Source organism: Columba livia, chromosome Z, assembly GCF_036013475.1.
Source record: "Columba livia isolate bColLiv1 breed racing homer chromosome Z, bColLiv1.pat.W.v2, whole genome shotgun sequence".
Taxonomy (NCBI): domain Eukaryota; kingdom Metazoa; phylum Chordata; class Aves; order Columbiformes; family Columbidae; genus Columba; species Columba livia.
The window spans coordinates 73,504,339-73,526,656 of record NC_088642.1 but is presented as its reverse complement, the minus strand read 5'-3'; the positions used below and the strand labels follow the sequence as shown (position 1 = coordinate 73,526,656).

General features: G+C 42.0%; 1 protein-coding gene across 19 annotated transcripts in view; it reads left to right on the top strand.

Annotated features, from left to right (window-relative positions):
- PALM2AKAP2 (PALM2 and AKAP2 fusion) overlaps positions 1-22,318 on the top strand; it is a 267,852-nt gene that overhangs the window by 208,294 nt on the left and 37,240 nt on the right. Inside the window, exon 1 of one of the 19 annotated variants that reach the window (XM_021280793.2) lies at positions 36-3,022. The exons of 15 other annotated variants lie outside the window; for them this stretch is intronic. In XM_021280793.2, the coding sequence (XP_021136468.2) occupies positions 2,963-3,022 (60 nt within the window). In that variant the 5' untranslated portion in view covers positions 36-2,962. Of the gene's footprint in view, positions 1-35; positions 3,023-3,099; positions 9,827-22,318 lie in introns of those variants that run through there. 3 more of the 19 variants (XM_065046392.1, XM_065046390.1, XM_065046391.1) reach the window with 3 other exon arrangements.

The following is a 22,318-nucleotide window of genomic DNA, read 5'->3' as shown; positions in this document are numbered from 1 at the left end:
TAAGCGGGAAGAAGGATGGGCGTTCAGACACAGTGGGCATTCATTAGCATGTGCTGTCAGTGGCGACAGGCTCCCGCTTGGATGGCACAGGCATATATATCTTTCCGTGCCTTCCTTTTAGCGTGTCTGTTCGCTGTTTCTCCCTGAAGACAAGTCAGCAATTGTATTAACTTTCTGATCTTGGTATGGGAGTGTTTATATTAGTTACCTGATATCAGTGGCTCTGTCATCTCTCGTTTACAATTGGCTATGGGAGGAAGCTGTTTCAGTACTCCTCGGGTTTTTAAAAAGAGGGCAAACCCCCAAATTAAAGGTGACTAAGAGTGCTAACTTTTGCAGAAGATAAGCAGTTAATATTTGTATGGGTACAAGGTCACAAAAATTCAGATTTTACATTTTTATCTGTATACCTGTATGAATATTTCTTAATGAAAAATGTGCAAGAAGAGCTTTAATGTGTTGTCCACAGTTAATTAACTATCCCAAATATGGCTGATATATCAGATTATTTTGGCTAGCAGTTTCTGAGCTGTTCAAAAGCACTCATCTGCCAGGAAAATCAAAGATCAGAGGTCTTCTTTCTGGGAAGCTTGTTTAATATTCTATATTAGACCAGAGAGTTTTGTTGTTAGGATTTTTTGGGACGTGTCCTAGGTTTCAGGTGATTTGGCAGGTGGAGTTCACTGTTAACTCTGTGGAATTGTAGCCTTGTACTTAGGGTGATTGTTCTGTATCTGTGTTCTCATTCACCTTTGGAATTAAATCCTGTGATAGACCATCACGTAGGTAATGAGCAAGGCACACAACCTTTAACAAAAAAGGAAGATATTAAGAGGCTAGAAGTTGAAGGTGCATGTGGACAGGCTTGTTTCCATACACAGCAGTCGTTTCCATTTGTGGCCATGGGAGTGTTCAAAGGACATGTGGAATGGGTCTTTCTCACCAAAATCCACATTTCTACCCCTGACCTTGAAGTAACTGAATTCTAATTCAGCAGAAGGTCCTTTGTGTATTTGTGTTTGTAACCTAAGTCCTCATGTAGTCTGTGTTAGAGTCATATCCAGATTCTTACTCAGGAAGAGGATTTGTCATTTACTCTTCTTCTGGTTCATATGAAAACTTAATAATTGGTGAAATATTGGCCATGGTACCTGGGTTTGTTCCGGCTTAAAGCACTTTCAGCTACTGAAAACATAACCAAGGTAATTTGTTGCTTTCAAAGTGGACTTCTGAAGTGTCAAAGCAAGAGGACAAAATACAAAGAGAGGTGAAGGAAAAGAGTGTTGCTCCTACGAGTGATTATCAAACAAAGCCGCCTCAGTAAGCTGAGCAGAAGCCACGGCTTTATGCATTGTGCAGTAAGGGTTGTATACACATTGTTAAAGCAACCACTAAGTTATGTCTGTAATGTATAATTCCAATAATTTTAAACAGAATTGCACCTTTATGTTTTTTGAATGGACGCCACGTCCATGTTAATGGTGTATGTGCAACAAATACAGGTATAGTAACAAACTTCTCAGCTGAGCCAGAGCTCAGGTGTGTGCTGCTTGTTTGCTAATTACGTGGTGAAATCAGCACTGTAGTACATGTCTAGGCTATTTTCATGGCTGTTTACCACATCACCATCAAGAAAGACAAAACATGTATGAGGAGATGTATTTTCTCAGATAATTTTTTTAACAAAACCGCCAAGTGTGTGAGTGCTTCTGGTATTTGTGCTGCGGTAGGACTTGTACAACTATGTTGTTATGCCTGTTTCCAGGACACTGAGCTGATGGAAGCAGCGCTGGGCACAGGCACCTTAGTTCTCTGCTAGAAGTGGCTACAGTCTTGCACAGTTCTTCCTGCACCCCTGTAGTTTATTCTGGTGGGAGATGAAATATTGAGGATCATTGAGTCAGATTTGAGTTGACATAAATCTAAAATTACTCCCTCTACTTAAGGGGAAAAGAAAAAAAAGACAGAATAAGTTAGTTACTTGATTCATGTTGCTGGATCTGCATCAGTGAAGGTTTGTGAGTACAAACAACTGCCATAAAACAAAAACAAATGTGGCCATGGCATACGTACAGCATCCCACTGGTTTCTGAGCAGCAGCTGGGTACAGAAATACTATTTCAGTTCATCACTGAAATAACATAAATGTAGAAAATAACACAGCTTCACTCTTCTACCAGTTTCATCTCTTAGATACTGGGCGTTGGTCTCTTACTGAAAAACTTACAATCCATTTAAATAAAGGAAAACGTAACCACAAGCAGCGTATCATATTTCCAAAGTTGCAAAGAGCTTATTTCAGTGTATTTTGGAGAAAACCTTTCAGTCTCATTTAGGGTGGTGACTTTATTTACTATAGTGGCTTTATCGTGAGAGTGTTTACAGCAGCTTCTGTGTGAATTTATTCAGCAAAACCGTGCCAATTGACAAGTAGAGGTCAGGATGCCAGAGACAGGGAAGGGGAATCCTGACAGGAGGAAAAGGGATTTCCTTTGAGCCAGGCTAAAAGATACTAGCAAAAATAAAAAATACAAAGCCACAGTTGGTCTCTGATAGCTGCTTCTGGACCTGTGAAGCAGAGTCAAATGCCAGCAGCGGAAATACAAACAAAGTCAGGATTTGCAGGGGAGGCAGTGACACCGCTCGACGTGCAACGTGCTGTCCACCATCCGCTCCTGGAGGGGAGGAGTGGGAGGTTCAGAGGTTATCATCCTATTTATGCTAATTGAGTTTGAGCTAAGCTCTTCCCAAGAAAAAAGCCTCTTACTGAATTAGTTATTCAGTTCCTCAGGGTGCAAGTGGAATGGCTGTAACGCTATCTTAGAGTCTTCTTGGGGGGCCGTAGAAGAGTGCGACTGAAGGATTTCCTTGATTTAAGCATCCCTTGGATGAAAAGCAACCAGCAGACTTGAGAGACTTGTGTGCCTTTTGCTATTTAGTCTGTCTACAGGAGGGGCCAAACATGTTCAGGTACACAGCACCCTGGCAGGTCCTCTGCTTGTCCATGGAGCAGGGGCTGAGGGTAAGAAAAATTTATTTTTGTCATTTTTTTAAAGAAGAATAATTTGTAATCTTGAGATGTGTGCTGTAAAGGGGAGGCAGCGCCAGAGCTACCTATGCAGAAGATGAAGGCTCCATAGGGATGCACCGTGTTCATTCCTCCATTGTGTATTTCCATGTTGCTGTTTCTTGAGGGAACAAGTCAAAAGGAGTTTTGTGAAAACGTGTTGTGTATGTTTATGTGTCTCTGCATTTATATTCATACAGCAAGCATATGTCACTCTGTACCTCTGTATGTAGGAAATTATTGTTTGTTGAAAGTTTTCATTTCCATATCTTTCTATCTCCAGGCTTTTGAAAATTTTATAGGGCAGATATTAATTAATTAAACTTAATAGCGGTCTTAGGAGATGCATGTTAAGGTAGGGCTGCAGCCTGGATGAGTTAAGTATTTTATTCAAGGTCATGCAGCAAGTCAGCAGCAAATAGAAGAACAAAATCCAGATCTTCTGATTCTGAGTCCCTCTAGTTGCTTAATACCTGTTAGTTGTTCTTCTAAATTGGATTTTCCTCAAGACCATAAGCCTTGAGGACTCATGACAGTACAACAATTAACTGTAGCAGCAGAAAAACTATGGGCAAAACTGACATCTGAAAAATGTAAATTTAAATCAACTTGGCCTGTCATTATTTGTACACTTATTCTCGCAGCACATTGCAGTATTATTTTCGGTGAAAGCAGTCTAGTAGTCTCTGGTGACATTTAATATGAAAGAGTTGCTTTGCAATTCAAAAATACCTATTATGTTTCCTCAACTCTCCTGATTTTATCACAGCTCTTGAAATATATGGTATGGTTATTCTTTCCAGGAATGCCAAATGCCAGAAGTACCTTTAGTCTTTGAAAATAGGGTTCTAGCCTCAAAAGTTGCAAAAAAATACTGAAAAGTATGGCTTCTAAATATGACCTCCTGAGTTGCCTGTTTCTGCCCCTAGCCCCCTCCCGAAAGAGGCAAATCAAAATTGAAATGCTGTTCATGTCATTTTGGTTTTACAACTTGCAGGATTTGCATCTCACTAGCTTTTATGATTTTTGAAGACTGATGTTTTTTATCAGTCTCTGTAGAAGGCGCATACTTGGAAACAGAATGGTCAAGGTCTTCATACACAGCTGGTTTTCTGTACAAGGATAGCTTGCATTTGTCATTGCTAAGTCTATTTTGACTATTCCCTTTCTAATCCTTTTATCTTAAGGGATCCAAACGATGCAGATTGTATAGATCACTTATCAGTCATTATGTAATCTTCTTTGGGACGGAGATGGGATTTGGTGCTGTCTAAAGGGTAGCAGCAGGACTTCCAAAGTGCTGGTATTTGTGCAAAGTATCCTCCTGGAATGGGCTCTCTGGGGTGGTTGTGGGACCTCCTTCAGGAGAGGTTTTAGGTTTTTTATTATGCTTTACTGTATTATAAAAGCTGACTCTGGATGAATATTAATCCGCAGTGTATATGGTAGTAGCCTTCACAATTAGCAAGTCTCTAAACACTCTGTTTTTGCAGAAGTTTCTCCTTTTTCCCCTGGTGCTTTAATCAAGCATTACTAAAAAAAAAAACATATTGAGAAAGTCCATGAAGTGCTTTTTTGTCCTGGTTGTATTTTAACAAAGACAGCCCAGCAGTCATAAGTTACAGCATATCTGAGACACCCAGTATATTACCAGAAGCTGTAGATGACAAGAGAATTTGGCTGTGTGTCCAGTGGATCCATGAAGGCATGTCATTCTTCATTGAATTGTATGCAGTGCGGAGCTGTTTGAGTACTAGACCAATGATAATAAATTTTGGGTGTTTGGATCCAGATGCATTAAGGTGTCAGCAGAATGCCAGCACTGGCTGCAGTTCAGTCTCTGGGCTTCAGTCCAGGGTATTGCCTAAGCCAAAAATTAAATAGGGTGCCTGGGGAACACTCACATCAAATGAAATCAAGTGCCCGCTTTTCTTTCGAGAAGGTGAAAAAATTAAATACCATTACTGTCCTTGCAGTGTAATTGTGTGGTTACCACACAATGTGTGGATACCAGCTGAAATAGGAACGTGTGTTCCACACACTCATCGCACTTGTACATAGACAACTGTCTAGGCTTGGTCAGGGATGTGTTATATACAGCTGTGCTCAGGAGGCGTGAATTACACAGCACCTTCTCTGGGTAGTGCTGGGACACCTTGAAACTTCTATATGGCAAGGGTGTGGAAGCTGTCCATAGCCCCTGGTTTACAATCCTGCCTCCTACATGTTGAACACAATCAATACAGTTTAATGTAAATATTTGTTTCTGTAAGTTATTTGCATTTTTCTATTGCAATGAGCTGAGTCAAGCTGGTGATAATTTTCACATTACCTTTTGCCTATGCGGGCACTGTTATACATTAATATTTATTAAATCATGTTAATTAGGCAGCTGATGAGACTACACCATTGACCTTTACGGAGGAAGGCTGCAGTATTTCTTGTTTCGTCTTAGGCAAACCTGTGGTCTAACTAAAATCGCCATTTAGCATTTTATACTTGGAAGACTGTCCATCTCGCCTTTGGGTTGCACGGAAGCTGTGGTAAATACTCAGGTGTACAGCCGTCTCCTGCTGAAGTCAGTGAGAAAAATCTCCTTGGTTTGAACTGGTGCACAGCTGGGTGTGCAAAGATAATGTGACAGTAGATTGAAGGGACTATTTATAGCGATACCAAAAGTGGAGAAGTTTTGACAAAACATTATTGGTAGGGGCTCTGGAGTTAGCACAAAGATAATTAGTGAAGAGGCAGGGCCACCCCTAGTCTCTGGGTACATAGCAAAACTGTTCCAAGACTAATTAGGGGCACATTCAGGCAGTGCAGTATTACTAGTAATTTGATTTAATGAATGCTGCTCATTTAAAGAGCTGTAATTTGTGCTCGGCCCTGAGGAAGTAAGGAGGAACTGCGGGAACATAAATTCCCTGAAGCAGAGGCACAGCCTTTTCAGGTGTGTGACTAAAGAACATCATAAGCCTTACCAGAAACAAATAAAGACTGTAAATCATAGGTGTTCTGCAGTTACTCTGTCAGGTTTGGCATTCTGAGTTTTACTGAACTGTTGAGGGCTCCGTGTTTGCTATAAATTGTTTTGCATTTAAGATCAGATAAAACTGAGAAAGGGCCTATTAGTAAAGGTAGATGCAATCCTTTAATTTCGTTGGGGTGCATTTTGCTTGGCTGAACCATGTCATTCCTTTATACATACAGCTGTTTCTTCTAGGATCTCTAGGTTTTAGTACGTTGTTTGTTTATGTGGTAATGGCAAGATTTGGAAGAAATACTCAAGCTATGATTATGTACAAATAGTCTGTTTCTAGCTGATGATTCCCAGATTCCAGCTACCACCTATTAACTCCAGCACTGAAAGCAAGTGAATTTTCATACCTAATCAAAACTGCTCTTATCATGTCTTCAGTGATTCAGATAAATTTACTCATGGCTCATTCTCTTCAGAGTACAGAGCTGATACAATTTAATGACATTGTTCAGGACAGAGTGCTCTTGGGAGTAACATTTATTAATAACAAACTCTCTAGTTCTTACAAGAACCTGTGTTCCCAGTCATGTAGATAGTGAAAGAACAGTGAAAAATAATCAGTAATTTGTCTTGGTAACAAGTAAATACAAAAGCATCCTAGGAGGAGCTGACTTACGCTTAACATATGTGGTAGCAGAAGATGACTGCTAGATTGCACAGATTTGGATCAGGGACTGCCAGTCCTCTTCTCAGCATACAAGGTCCTAGCAAAGCACTTCAGTGTCCAACAAAATAAACAGAAGAAAGGGCAGTGAACACCCAGCGTGGTACTTGCTTGCACGTATGTGGTTCTGCCCTCCCTGTGCTGCCGGGTTTCTTGGTTCTGTTCTGAGTGGTGGGAGAGTTAGCGTTTCACTGAAACCCTCAGTTCATGCAGTTGAGGGAGCGGAGAAGGATTTCAGCTTGCCTTAAAAATAATCAAAGAAAAGTTTCTAGCTTTTTCTGGTTGCAGTGTAAAGCTTGAAGAAAAGTCAGACTGACTTCTTGGGGCTAAAAAGCATGAGGAAAATAAAAAGGACTATGTAGCTACATTTTTGTGCTTTTAAATGGCATTTCTTGGCTTTCTGGGACTTTACTAATGACGTCTGAGCAAATGGAATTAGTTTTATTGCCATATTTGTAGGGAGGTTTAGTACCATCAAGTTCCAGCAATACCTGTTTGTGCACATTACTGTAGTAACGAGGGTCATTTTACCTCTGGTATTCATAATCACCCTGCTACAAACTGCACTTAAACCACTTCTAACTTGTTGTTTCTGTTGCTACGTGATGCCCGTAATTCTGCCTTTCAAAAGTGCTTCCAGTTCTCTTCTGTTTTCCCTCTTAGTCTTTAGTCTTTCAGTGTTGACCCCTTGTGACACAGGTCTGCTCCGGTATAGAAGCACCCACTGCTCTTTGTTTTTCCATATGACCAATGAGCAAATAATTACATTTTAAACAAATTGAAGAGGAGGCTTATGGCAATGGGATTTGAATGGTTGTTCTCTAAGGATTTAGGAGGGATGTTATTTGTTAAGAACTTCCATTTTTGAAAAACAATATCTTAAACAACTACCATTTTCTTCTGTGTTCTGTATCTTGGAACTTAAACCTCATAATAATTTGAATTTTAAAATAATATTTTAAATGGGGTTGGAAAGCAAAAATAGAAGCAAGCATGCTTTTAAATGAAAGATAACCAACTGCGTGGACAAGTGGGCATACTGAAGTCTTATGATATTTGTCTGGCTGCCCTTGAGCAGGCCAGCAATTTCCAACCAAGAAATCTTGTTCCGAAATTGAAGAAATGCAAATGGACTGAACTCATTTTTTTGTCATAATTCCCAGAAGAAGAACTTGTCCCAGCCATAGCAATCATAAGGGAAAAAAGTTCTTGAGCAAAGTCACAATAAAATACATCATTAATCATAACCAGCCCATATCCAGGCACCATATCACCAGACACTTTATTGGAGGAAGGAACAGTCCTGTCGGTATTCATTACTCACTATATTAATGGCTTATAAGGTTTAAAGAGTCAGCCGTGATCACGTTATGACTGTCATTGTGACATAGACCACTGGATTTCCCTAATTTGACTTCTGTTTGGATTAGTGCTTATCTTTTAGAAAAACATCCAGTTTTGATTCCACATGTCCAGCAAGAGGGCATTCATCACAGCTTGTGTTAAATTGTTCCCTGCATTAATTACACTGACTGCTAACAGCTTCCTGTTAGAAGACAGGCATTATTTTACTCTTGGTCTCCCTGATCAGACAGAAATGCCTTGTGTTCCTTTCTCCTCTGAAGAGTTGGCTCTGTCTGATTATTGAGTGATTGCTTTTTATTCCTTGCATAACCTGCGGGCTTGGAAGAAGTTCTGATTTGTGGCTTTAATTACAGTCTGTCTAACCATCTAAAAAGCTCTCTCAGTGTCTTCCTTCAAGTCTCTGTACTGTTGTGATGCCAGCGCGGACGGGTGGCCCATGTGAGCGGGTAGAGAGGTGAACCCAGCAGCCGCGTGGGCTCTTGCCTGGGTTACGAGCCCGGAATGGTCCTTCTGCCAAACCTGGGAACGAGGTTGCTGTGTACAAGCCAGAGTGGTGACGGGATGGAACATGCAGGTGCGGGTCTGGTTAAGCTCGGCTTTGAAGGTGTACTCTTAATTCCGCTGTAGGTTTCGGCAGTGCTTCCTTAATAGCTGGCTGTCACATCACCTCACAAAACTATGATCTTTTCTTTATCCTTTTTGAGACTACGCTAATTGGTAAGAAGAGATGTCAGCTCTAATGTGCTGATAAGCACATTAGCCAAGTTGTTGCTTGGTTGCTGAGATGTTCACAGTTCCCTAATTGAAGGCATATATTACCTCTGGGGAAATTCTGCTTAGCTGGCTTACTCAATGAAGCTCTGCCCAGGTGTGTTTCTGGAAGTTATCGACTGACATAATACGAAGTAGTTCTTTATGCACCTATACGTAGAGTCCAAAGTTGGAAGGTGTACCCAAGCAATATGGTGCCCATTAACCAGACTACCAGGGTGCTGTGAAAACCGTGTCTTACACGTGTCTTACATCAGGTTGAATTATCCTTTTGCGAGTTGGGTACCTACCCTCCTAGTCAGCAGTGTGAATAATGATTGTCCGAGGTTTGGAGAAGTGTCAGCCCTTGGACTCTGGTGTGGGTGTTTTAAATTCAGCCACCACAAAACTTTTAAAGTAGGCTGAGTAACTTCCTGTTGAAGTTGTGTTGAAAATGAAGTAGCACTGTACACCTTTCCTTTCACGATCTGAGATTCTCAAGCATTAGAAGTTGCATTAGTGATCTCATTGGCCCTCTGACACATATTTTGTTTTTCCTCTTGATGGGACCTTAACAAATTTCGACCTTGCAAAGTCAAAGACCTGAAATTCATCATTTAAATCTACATGTATGCACATCGGTAGCATATAGATATATCAGTACCAGAAACCACTTTTTAACTTCTCAGGATCTGATTCTGGGAGTTTAACTTTTATCAGCAGGGTTCCAGGATTTTTGTTTTAAGGGCCTGGTCTGCAGTGTTTGTGGTTCCAAAAAACAATGATCTCTGCTTTCAATACATCTGGAGCGGGTCCAAGCTCTCTGCTGTTGTCCATGTGCAAGCTGCTTCTCACTGTTGCAGAAGAGAGGCGGTTTCCCACGTTCATCCCACTTGCAAACAGCAAAACAAGTTGGTTTTCTTCAAGTGGCTTTTTTACAGTAAGTGACTTTTTAATGGTACATTTATATTCTTGTAATCACAGAACTGTTGAAAGTTCATGGTGATTTTGAAGTCATGTTATGAGTTAATTTAATTTGCCTTTTAATATTAGACCTACTAAGAGGATTTATATTTCACCTGTGATGTAAGAAATGTTAAATGCTATCTGATGAAAATGCATTTGTTATTTATAGGTAAATCCAATTATTCAGTTAGTTAAAGGATCTTAAAAATAGCTGCAAGAAATAGCCATTTATATATTAGCCAGCAAGTGATTGCTACTCTTCCCCATGAAAAACATCCATTTTGATTGATTGTTTGATTGATGGAGGGGCATTCAGCTTTGTGAAAGGAAAACCAGACCTGTTAGCATAGCTTTATCTTATGTGTCATAGATAACAGACAAATCAGTGCTTATTGAGCCACCCTGTAATTGCATTAGTCTGTAACTTCTGGTGGCCTGGTTTGCTCTCTTATTAAACTGAATGAGAAGAGCTGGAGACATGCTTGGATACTTGCACTAGCAGATTAGAGATTTCCTTTTTTGGAGTTCTGCTTTACTGGCTTGTTCTTTCGTTAAAAATGAGACATGGTTTTGGTCTGTTGTTATTTTTTGTTCTGCCAGGAAACTGTAATGCATTAAGTGCTGCATGTAAAAAATGTTAGTTTGTTCTAAGTTAGGTTTATTTATAGCTCACAAATCTCACATGATGAGGACTGCCAGCTTTAGCTCATCATAAAGAATACAAATTCGGTTCTGAGATTAGCTGTTGTATTTATTTTTCTAGTTATGATAACTAATTTAAGTCCCTTCCTTATTTTGAATGTGTCAATTTTGATAAATTATATTCAGTGCATAGAGTATACATGACTGCTGTCTGTAATTTAGTGAGTTGCAAAGCACAAGAAGAAAAATAAAACGCATTTTTTTCCTCCTCATAAAAGTTATTTTTGGACAAGCAAGTTCTTGTTAACCTATCAGTCAGAAAGGGAAACCACGAAAACCAATATGTCAGTTGGGGAAAAAGTAAAAACGTGCTGCATTGGTTTTGTTGTGTGAAAATCACCTTGCGATTTTTCCCAGCATCCTGAGTTCCTAAGGTCCTGCGTCAAAACTGTAGAAGCCACCTGGGGGCAATAAAGTTAGACAGGTGCTTAAGAATGTTTTGGGAGCCTACGGCAAGGGGAAGGAGTTTTGAACAGGATACCACAGGCACACGTGGCTTCAGCTGGAAGCTGCCACTGCCCCGGCCCCCTCCCCTGGCTCTGTGGCTGCTACTAAGAAAGTAGAGAGCTAAGGTTTGTCCCAAATCTGCTGTATGACCAGAGAACGTTCAGATAAGAGCTGGGCAAACACCAGACAGACAGTTTGTACTCCAAACCTCAGGCTTTCAGCCTAAAAATGATTACAGCTCCAGTACTTTTACAGTGACTGTTAATAATGCAGAAGAAATCTTGGCATTAGCCTTTTGCTGCAAGCCAAACCCCTGTTTACTAACCAGTTGGTCAAAAAAGTGGCAGTGAGAATAAAAGTGAAGCTAATACTTGGTCTGAAGCTGTGACCCTGGAAAGGCAGACGGCACCAGGGACTCCATGGAGCCCTCCAGGGTTGCACTTTTGCCCTTTTCCATGGGTATCTGTTCAGCTACAGAAGGGAGAAGGATCAATATAAAACCATAAAAAGGATTAAAAAGGATTAATGCCACCATGGGTGTTTAGTTTTCCTCTGGCAGACAGATGATGGCTGTAATGAGAAATTTCTCATAAGCCCCACTCTGCATTTTACTGACATCTGTTCTTTCCCTCCCTTTAGTTGTCTGTGTGCAGCAAGGTGGGAGAAGGTTTCAAAGTGGGCAAATTTTGTCCGAGTTTCATGCTAGAGAAATAATCTTAGAACAGTGGCATGAGTCATGTGTTTTCCCCTTTCGATGGCTGTCTTCCACTTGGTGGTGCTTTGCAGGTAATTCACAGGAGGGTCATCCAGCCCTTCCCACACGAGTTTGAAGTTGCTCCACTTTTCCCCTGGACTGTGTTACAATTTTGTGGTGAAATTTTGGGCCAGTTTACTCTGTTGCAGGAGAGGACTTCCCTGCACTGGAGGGGGAGATGGTGTTGGCACAGAGCCATTCACTGGCAGCTCCCAGGTAAAATGGAGTGAAGACATCTCAGAACCTTCACAGCATCTCGGGTTCAGTCTCATACCTAAGCTATTGATGCCCAGGGGTCTAATTAACAAGTTTCATTCCTTGCCATGAGTCAGACATTTGAGCTGTTGCTTAAGCTTGTTATTTTTTGAAGTACTACTGAGTTTTAGGTTGTCTCAGTTTGGTGGTTGCCTTACCTGGAGAGAATCAGAGGCTGAACCTCCACACTCTCAATAAAATGTACTAGGAGGGTAGTCTCCTAAGAAAGGAAGACTTTTTAAAAATACTGATTTAGATAATTTTGTAAAATGGAGATAATTTCCTGGCATGCTGTGAAGCACCTGGGTGCCTACAATGTGGTTTGAGGTCTTTGCATGGTGGGACTAGAGATATGCAAGGTGTTGTTCTGTTTATCATCCCTGTAGCAGCAAAAGAAATACAAATAGGTTTTATGGGTCTCTTCTTGTACCTGTGCTTTTGAGATTGCATCCTTTAATACATGAAATTGCAATGCCACTCCGTGTTTCTCCAGCTGCCTCTGTGCAGACTGTTACATCAGTCATAGAGGAATACAGGTTGGGAAGACACTCCATGCTGAGTAGCCTTTCCTAGGCCTAGAATTTGCCACGAATAGCGTATATTGGCATATGCATAGATACATGAGATAAAGCTCAGCATAAAGTCATCCTCTGGCCCCACAGTGAGCTACCACAGTGGGTGCTGCTCGCTGTTTCCCTCTAACTATATAAAAATTCCGAGGGGAGATGAGTTCCCTACTTGTGCAGGTATGATCGCTGTGACTCCTGGGTGTACCACTGCCACAAAGAGCTGCAGATAGTGGACACAACCTAAGTACAGTATTTGCAATTGCTTTCCAAAACTCCCCATCCTTGTAATTGTTAGAGCCTTAATTTGCTCAGCAGCTGGTGTGAGCCCAAGAAATCATCATGGGTTGATGTTATTGTTGTTATTGTTGTAACAGGAGGAGGGAATTAAAAACAAATGCCTGCCGCAGTGCTGAAGTTTGCCTAGCGTGTGAGGCAGCATGTTGATTTAGAGACTCATACACTACTCGGTTGTAGCTGAACACTTGAAAATGCCAAGCAGGAGGACTGCTGGGCGGCTGATGAGCTGTGTTTCAGCGTTGTTTTCAGAGCGCAGGTCCATGTGCAGAACCTCAGCAGAGGCCAAGCTTGGGCAGAGCCAGAGTGAACAGGCTCAAAAACCTCGGGGTTCTTGCTACTACAAGGTCCTGCACAGAAGGAACGTGATTTGATGCACTTACCATGATCTCTTTCACTGAGGTGGGAGCAGGCAGTGGATGGAGGAAGCCAGATGGGGAAGAGGAACAGCTGACACTGAAGAGAAAGCTTGAGGGAAAGCAAAGACCAATACAAGGAAGAGAAAACATTCTGGAAAAAAGACTCTGAAAAGAGAAGTTGCAGATACATGTGTTCATGTGGGTAATCATCATTGTCAGTTCTGCAGTCTTCAAGAGGCGGAAGCTCCTGTTTCTCTCTCAGCAGTGATGGGGCAGAAGAGGTCCCTGACAGACCTGCCCCACAGAGCCACTCCAACGCTCATGGCTGCCCAAGAGAAAGTTCCCTTCCAGTGACAGAAATGGTTGGACATCTCGTGTCATCTGCTGTTCTCTCTGGGCCTGGCACACAGCTGGCAAGTCTTGTGTCAGTGGTGAACATCTTCATTAAATGTTGCTTGAAGATGCCCCTGCTCACAGCAGCACCCCCAGTGCCTGTGCCCCACACAGATGTGGCAGAGCTCCTGGGGTAGACTTCTGCAGCTGCACTTGCTAGATCTTGCAAGTGGAGACAGTCAGGATTAGCAGTATGGTGAGAACTTCAGAGTGAACGCTCTGTGTTCACAATGTATGTTCAGGTGTGTTCACAACCACTGCAATGTCTTTTTATTTTGTCAAAGAGATGTAGACAAGTCAGAGCACAAAGGAAAATAAACTCTAAAAAAAATAAAACATAAAAGAAAGGGAGAGAAACAGTCTTCCCAGATAATTTTCAGGTTAATAAATTGTATTTGTATAGCAATATTTGAGGTCTGTCAATACCTAACAGTTTGTAATTTCTCTGTGTAGGGCCTGCTTCATGCTGTGTCGATATGTACTGAAAAGGAACTGACAAATATGGCAACACAGTCCAACAGGGTATAAGCTGCAGTCCTATAAGCTCTCTGCATTTCACTCAATACAGATTTATAGAGAGCTCTTCACCATCATTTCTTAAATGAGAAATTAATTAGCAAAAGAACAATATTTTAGAAATAATGCCATTAAAAAAAAGTTGTTGTGTTATGTTATAAAAATAGGGTCTCCCATGTGTTATATGAATTCATCATCTTCCACACAAATAGAAGAAGATACTTGTAGACCGCTCTTTAACAAGGTTTTGTTACTATACTTCCTTTATTTAAATTGATTCTTCCTTTAAAATGGACATAACTTTCTTAATCTCTGGTATACTTCAGGATTAAGTGTGTGCAAACCCACGTGGACTTACAGAGTGCCCAGCCTTTTCTTCTGATTATGTGAACTCTGAGGATCTGCTGTGTCCTAGGACAAGTTGTGCTGCTTGGAAATTTCTTCTTTTTGCGTGGTTTTTCTGCCTCAATATGGAAAAGCTCCTTCAACATTCTCCTTCACCTCCCTCTCTTAAGTGCGAAAGGCAGTTCAGATATTTCCAACCAAGCATTTTTTTAAACAAGAAAATATTATTGCATCAGGAGGAGTATGCTTATAGTGGAACATGGTGCTTGATTCACTGCATTTACTGTTGGCAAGTTCATTCCTGTTTCCTCCTGTTCAGCTTTATAGCTGAATCTTGTGTCTCAGAAGGCGGTGGAATTTCAGGGGGATGCTGTAGCCCCAGAATTCACATTGTATCACAGTTTTACCTGCTTGGAAGGAAATTAATTGTTTGCAATGATGAATTCATTGAAGAATTAACTAAGTTTTAACGCTGAATTTATGTAGGATGGTGTACTGCAATCATATCTACCTTTTTGCAGACAGCCGTCAATACGGTGAAGCTTAATTTTATAGCAGAGAGCATTATAAGAAATTTTTAGTGGCTAGGAAGATAAACTAGTGCCTTGACACAAGCTTATCGGTAAGACACTGCTGGAAAATTTTAAATACTTGCCTCTAGTAGAAAAACAGTGCAACTAGCGAATGCATGCTCATGTTTCCTTTGTACTTAAAGATACTTTAACATTTCCTGATATGTTGTTGCTCGTTTGATAAGCAGCATGGTGCTCATCCTTGTATGTATGCCTGGGGTCTTGCTGGACAGCATCATCCTCTACTAGCGTTAGACACGTATCTAAGGTTTAAGCTGTGGCCAGCAGTCATCTTACTTGTGTTGGCTTTTCCCACACCTTTCTGGAGTTGCAGGAAAGCAAGATTAGGGATTTCCAAAAGGTTTTAGAGAGATTCACTTCAGCTGGCCTTTTTAGACCAGGAATAGCCGGCCTGTGCCTCCTAAGCTGTGTGTGGAAAACGCAGTTCTTTGAATCCGGGACTCTTGCGAAGTTTAGCCTCAGCAGTTGCTGCCTGTCTTAGCAGAGACTTAACATCAGTGAGCCGGGCAGCATCGTCTTGCCGCTGTGCGGGGTTTGCTCTGAACACCCAGCTCTGCTGGTGCTGGGTGATCGTGGGGGGCTTGGAGTGGGAGGAAGTCAGAGAAAAAGAGACCAGACAGTCTAGTATTATTGTTGCTATTGTTTGATAAACAGAGCTACCCCATTAATCAAATTAATCAACTGTAATAGAACAAAACTGGGTGTGTTTTGACACTTGCCAATATTAAGTGTAGAAGAAATGACAGTTGACAATTACAGCAAAAGAAGCATTATATGCAACTTGAAAAGTACTCATCTTTTCTAAGCGTGGGGCTGTTTGATATCTTGTAGCGTTGTCTCTTGGTTTGTAATACCCTACTTACCCAGTTCATGTTGGTAATTTGCCCTGTGCTTACTGGTCTCCTTTGGGTAGATGGCACATAGCAGTGGGTGCTGTTACTGCAACCAGGTGTTCTTTCCTTTCCAGACAGCTGGGATTTCTCCTGGTTAATTTTCTCTGTGTATGTTCAGTCGAAGTACTGCGTCTGTTCAAAGCTACAGCAAAACCTATATCTGCAGCAACCCCATACATTCTTGGGTTATGCTTAGAGGAACTTGCTGTAAGTCTGTTTTATTTCACATTCAGCAGAGGGTAATGGGAGGCTTTCCTGATACTATCATCTGACTTTCTTCTGAAACCCCAGGTAAACCGCAGCCTGAAGGATTTTCACTCTAACTTCAGACCTCTAGCTCCCTCAAATTCAGTAGGTTTTCTATAAATACGGGAAGAGGTTTGACTCCGCTGAAGAAATCCTGATTCCCGTAACCCTGAAGTATCCTCTCCGCTTTGGCTGTGCAGGATATGTAATTCTTCAAGATGGCACCAGAGTTAAAACACTCAGACATAGGCTGAATAAGTAGAAATTAACAGGCATGACTCCAACTTGCAAGACTGGGAGTTACCTAAACATTATGTTCTGTTTTAAAACAAACATTTTTCTGTTAGCTTTTCTGAAATTCTTTAGGATCTTTGTTTGCAGCCACGTTATCTAAGCAAATGAAAACAAAAGCTGTGCACGCATTCCTTGCTACCACAATAAATGGATTGTTTTTACTCAGGTGGTTGTGGGGAGGGTTTTTTTTTTGTCCTGTGTTTTGTGTTTGCCTGGGAAACAGCCTCAGCATGTAGGATGGCAGATCATCTCCAGCGCTAACAGTGTTTGAAATAAGTCCAGAGGATGCTTCTTCAAATCACGTTGCATTTATGGAGAGGCAGGAGCCTGCACAGGACCGTTCCCATCGTGCAGCTGACAGAGCACTGCTCACTTTCCCCTTTGGTGACTGTTCCACCTAACACATGGGAACACGGAGCAGCTGAAGGTGGCTTGCAGCAGGGCAAGGTGGCTGCCTCCTCTTACTGCGGGTGCGGGTCAGGCTGTTTTGAGTAACCTCACCTTCAACACTAAGGAGAATACCCCTTGTCGATAGGACAAGGGGTAATGGGATCAAGCTGGAACACAAGAGGTTCCACTTAAATTTGAGAAGAAACTTCTTCTCAGTGAGGGTGACAGACACTGGAACAGGCTGCCCAGGGAGGTTGTGGAGTCTCCTTCTCTGGGGACATTCAAACCCACCTGGACATGTTCCTGTGCGACCTCACCTAGGCGTTCCTGCTCCAGCAGGGGGATTGGACTGGATGATCTTTTGAGGTCACTTCCAATCCCAAACATACTGTGATACTGTGAGAAGCTCACCTCCTTGCATGCCTCTCCAGCGAAGGGTGCTGAAACAAGCTTTAGGCTTTCAAACCACGGAAGAGCGGAGGTGAAAAGTTTGCTGTGAAGTGGCTGTAGAACACGGCCGCAGGAATCGCACCCGGTGGCTGTCACAGGTTGTGGAGGGCAGTTTTCACCCACCTCAGCACCCACAACAAAAGCATGTAGGTAAACCCATGCTTTTGACAGGTAGTGAAAAATTGAATATGAGAGGGGGGAGGAAGTCTTTCTCCCTATATGTGTCTTGCAATAAAAATAAATAACTTGTCATTTCTGATTCCTTGTTTGCTTGCTAGAGTAGATAGAATCATAGAATCATTTCATTTGGAAGAGACCCCCAGGATCATCGAGTCAAATCATAACCTAACCTAACTCTAGCACTAAACCATGTCCCTAAGAACCTTGTCTAAACACCTTTTAAACACCCCCAGGGATGGTGACTCCACCACTTTGCTGGGCAGCCTGTTCCAATGCCCAACAACTCTTTACGTGAATAATTTTTTCCTAATATCCAGTCCAAACCTGCCCTGGCACAGGTTGAGGCCTTTTCCTCTTGTCCTATCACTTGCTATGTGGGAGAAGAGACCAACCCCCTCCATGCTACAACCTCCTTTCAGGCAGTTACAGACAGTGATCAGGTCTCCCCTCAGCCTCCTTTTCTCCAGGCTGAGCAGCCCCAGTTCCCTCAGCTGCTCCCCATCAGACTTGTGCTCCAGACCCCTCACCAGCTACAAGGAGATGAACAGCCAAATATTAACTGTAAGTACGTGAGGAAAACTAGTGGGATGCTGTATGGCCTTTCTCACTTGTTTTTCCAGCCATCATCTTTTCGTGAAATGTTGCACTGTCAGCTGATTGGCATTTATGGCTCCAACTCTTGTAATTTCAACAAGGTATTTTACATTTGCAGTGCTGAGAGTAGTAACCATGCCACATTCCGCTTTCTCTCTGAATGGAGAATGCCCCCGAGCCCCAGTTTTCAGACCAGTCAAGTGTGAACACATCTTCTAAGAAGTTTTACATGTTGAGCATGGGAAATGTGGATGAGGACCATTTTTAGCCTTGAAAATTAATTTCAACTCACGTAGCATCAAGAGAGGGTGTCCAGGTATTCTTTGGGTTGGGTTGACACCGGGGTTAGATGTTTCTGAGGTGTAAGTCCTAATTAGGTTATACTGATGCAGGTATGAGTACACACCAGAGGCATTTTCTTTCTGAAGAAGCTGTAGTGTTTCTCCATCACAAGAAGACACAGTCTGGACAGCAAGCAGTGTCAGAGCCTGGCGCTGGTCCCTTCCCCGAAGTGGGCAGCAGCAACCGACCGCACTGCACCTCCCTGCTGCAAGTTGCCCAGAAAATGCAAACCACTCGTGAAATGTAAGAGCCCTCTGCTCCCCCATCAAGGTTTAATGTGACAATTCCTTCTTGTCAATTTATTTCGGTATCCACCCTTGGGTAATTCTTGCTGAGCAGTTATTCTCCTGCTGCTACAGCAGCAGACCTGAAACATGGGTGTTGGTTGGGGGGTCTGCTCTGGGAGGGAGAGGTTTGTGGTGTGAGCAAGCAGATCATGCAGCCTGTCCTCAGGAATTGGTTTTATTTCTGTCTCATCCCAGTTGTCTTTGTAAGAACAGCAGGTCTGGTTACAGCACCAGGGGAAATTACGCTAACAGAGCCAATTTGTTCTCATAAAATAAATAGAAGTGGCCTTTGGGTTTAAAGCGTGTGATTTCCGCAAAAGAAGGAGGAAGAACATTTAAGATTCCTCACCAGATTAAATTCTTTGTAATTGCTGGTTGTCAAATAGCCACTTAAACATGAGGAAATGTCCAAGACAACTATTTATTTTTTAAAAGTATTTGTTGAAAGAAAGAATTTGACTATGAGCCGTCTCTGCCAAAAGCTGAAAACTGGCTTGTGAGCAGGCGTGACCTGACCAGCACCACAGGTGATGAGTCTGCACAGAGAGCTGTCTCCCCTCTCCCGACCTGCATCTCCCTCTGCCTTGTGGGGGACTCAGAAATGTTTTAGCTGGAGAGACAGCTGAAGAACGGAGCAGTTCACTGAGAAGACAAAACCCACCCATACTGCAAGTGTCAGGGCTGTCACTGAAAGCCTTACAGTATCTCTTCTATCTTTGTTGTTTTACTCTGGATCCCTTGCACGTGACATCCTCCAACATTCACCACGCATATTTATTGCTCTGCTGGCTTGATAGGGTAGGTTTGTAGAGGAGGTATTAGAAAGGTGAAGGAGATCCTTAAAATGTTTAGCAAACTTTCAAAATTGCATGCTCAGCCACCAGTTTTGCTTCCAGCAGTCAGCCTTGTGGGGAACTTTTCATTTTACAGTCCCAGACAGAGACATCTGTAGAGATAATATAGTTTGAAGATAAGCCGAGATGGTAACTCTCATCCCATAAGACTTTCCTTCATGTGCAGCCAACTTTTCTGTGATACAGAGAACCCAGACTTTCTCTAATGAGGTATGTGTCATGAAAAGACTGTCGGTACAAAAGGAGATAAGGGAATACCTCTGGTATTAGTGTTTTCTTCTGCTATTGCACGTCTTGAATTCAGTGGTCCTATAAGGGTGCTAGTCCGACAGGTTCAGAAATTCAGGCAGGGTGTTTATTCCCTGAAAAGGAAAGGGATGCACAAGAGGATTTGTTTGGTTTACCTTAACATTGCATACGCTTTCCGTAAAGAGGAGCACCACTTTGTTTTCTTTTTTTCCTCTAAGCACATGTTTCAAGAATAGAATTAACCCTTTGCAACAGGATGTAATGATGACCCTGTGGTTCAAGTAGTGCACTTGTCTCCAGCGTGGGAAGGCCTTTGGGCTGATAGGGAAGCATCCGTATCCTGAGGTGGCTGAAAGGGCTTGAATTTATGTGACCACTATAGTTTTGTTGCTGCTTTATCAGGAGGTGTAGCACTGCAAATCTGTTTCTGCCACATTTTTAAAGAATTTGTAGCCCCTGCTTTGTTTAACCATAACCAAAAGTTGTGACCAGCAGCTAAAATCTGAGGTGGCTTCTCCCAGAAATGCTCATAGCATGGACTGTGCCTCATATCCAGTACCTCGTCACATATCTTGAAGGTTCACAGGACAGGGGTGTTTTGAGTTAAGGAAGTCTCCCAAGATCACAAGGCCCTTGCAGAGAACATGTGGCCACCTACATCTTTTTCTTTGACTGGCTGTGTTCTTGGTTACACATCTCATTTGCCTGTACAGGTGGCCTTCTGGCACGGACAGAGCAGCCTTGTGGCTAGTTGGAGTCTTTCTCATTAATAAGTTTGACTCAGCACTAAAACTGTGTATGACCTGCCATTCATTCTGAGAGACAAATTTGGCTGCAGACCTGAGGATCCTCAGATCCACAGCCAAAAGCAGGAGTTGCCTGCCTCACACTAGCTTTTCATGCACAGATTTAGGCACAACATCCAGCATCCTTGGCTTTAATGTGCACTTGTGCTGCAAATTTGGAAGATGAGAGGCCTGAAGCAGGTAAATCACTTTGGAATGGTCCTTTTTTCTCAGTTACTGAGGCCAGCATCACTCTCTCTTTTATAATCTTGCCCTTGATGTTTCCAGAAGACAATACCTGCTGATTGTTCGGTGGATCTGTGATACTCATACAGACTTTCCACTGCACTTTTATCTTCATACACTTGCTGCCTTTCAGTATGAGATGATTTGCAGGACCCAGAGACTTACTGCTTATAGTCATGCAGGTGAAGTGGTTTAAAATGCAGACATGTCAAGAATCTTTGCACTTCAGAAAGTTAAGAGGAGTCATTTTTGTTTGTTTCTTGATCATTCATCCATTTCAAGTTTCTGTTCAAGCTTTTCACTTCAACCAAGAGTACTAGATTTATTTTTATTTTTTAAAACAAGCTGGAGGTTCTATTGGAAGGGACTAAGGCTTTAAGAAAAAAAAATTAAGAAAAAAAACCAGCAAAACTTATTTGAAGTTGATGGTAATGATAGGTCTGAATTCCTGAGGAGAATAAAGGTTTGTAGTTAATTTGAGGCCAACTGTAGCAAAATAGGGCTTAACAGGGTGTATCTGCCGCCTTTACTACTAAGCTACACTGCTATATCTTCATTACCAATAGCCCGGTTAATTCTTGCAACACACCAGTATGTTAAGGAAATATTTTTCCTCTTTTCCAAAATGGATTGATACAAGACACTGATATTTTTTTAAAAAAGCTGTCTGCTAGTGCAACTCTCTAAGATTTCAGTGAGAACTGAGCATTTGCACATCGAGTGTGCAGCACCTGTGAGTCTGTAGCAAACAAGTGTCTTGAGCATCATCTCCTGCACACCTGGGTAGAGCTCCAGGTACAGTTCTGTCCTCCAGCGACCCGGGGGCATGTGGGACTTTACACCGTTGGTGACAGGGAGAGTACATAAGATAAACGCATCTTGTGACCTTCTGCTCCTTCAGCGAACACAAGGGTTACTTCAGTGTCGTATTTAATCAAGGAAGAGCTACAGAAATTGCACTTTAAATCCAGACAGCTTAATACATAATTTAATTTCTCTGTTAGGCATTTATCCCTCATCATAGTGTAGAATTCTTAGTGATCCAAGAACAAAAATAAAAGATAATGTGGGAAAAATTATATGGAAAAACACAGTATTTTCCTGTCATTTTAGGCTCACCGGAGCCACTCTTAATTTTATTTTAGGACAGGGATGCTGAGTGTCTTGTCCTTTTTTTCTTATTTCCATTCTGTTTTCATAGATTCATTCAATAGGTGAGAAGGAGCTTCTTACGTACCCATATTAGAACTGTAAGGCCTTGACTTGCTTCTTTTAACATGGCTCAGTCGGGTGTTTGAGCATGGGATGAGGTGAGCTATGACTGCCTTCAAGGGTCCTCACGTCAGAAATACCACTGTTCTTTTTCCATCATTGCTGGTAGAAGATGGCAGTGCTGTCCCTCCGCAGATGCCCCAGAAGTAGTGAGAAA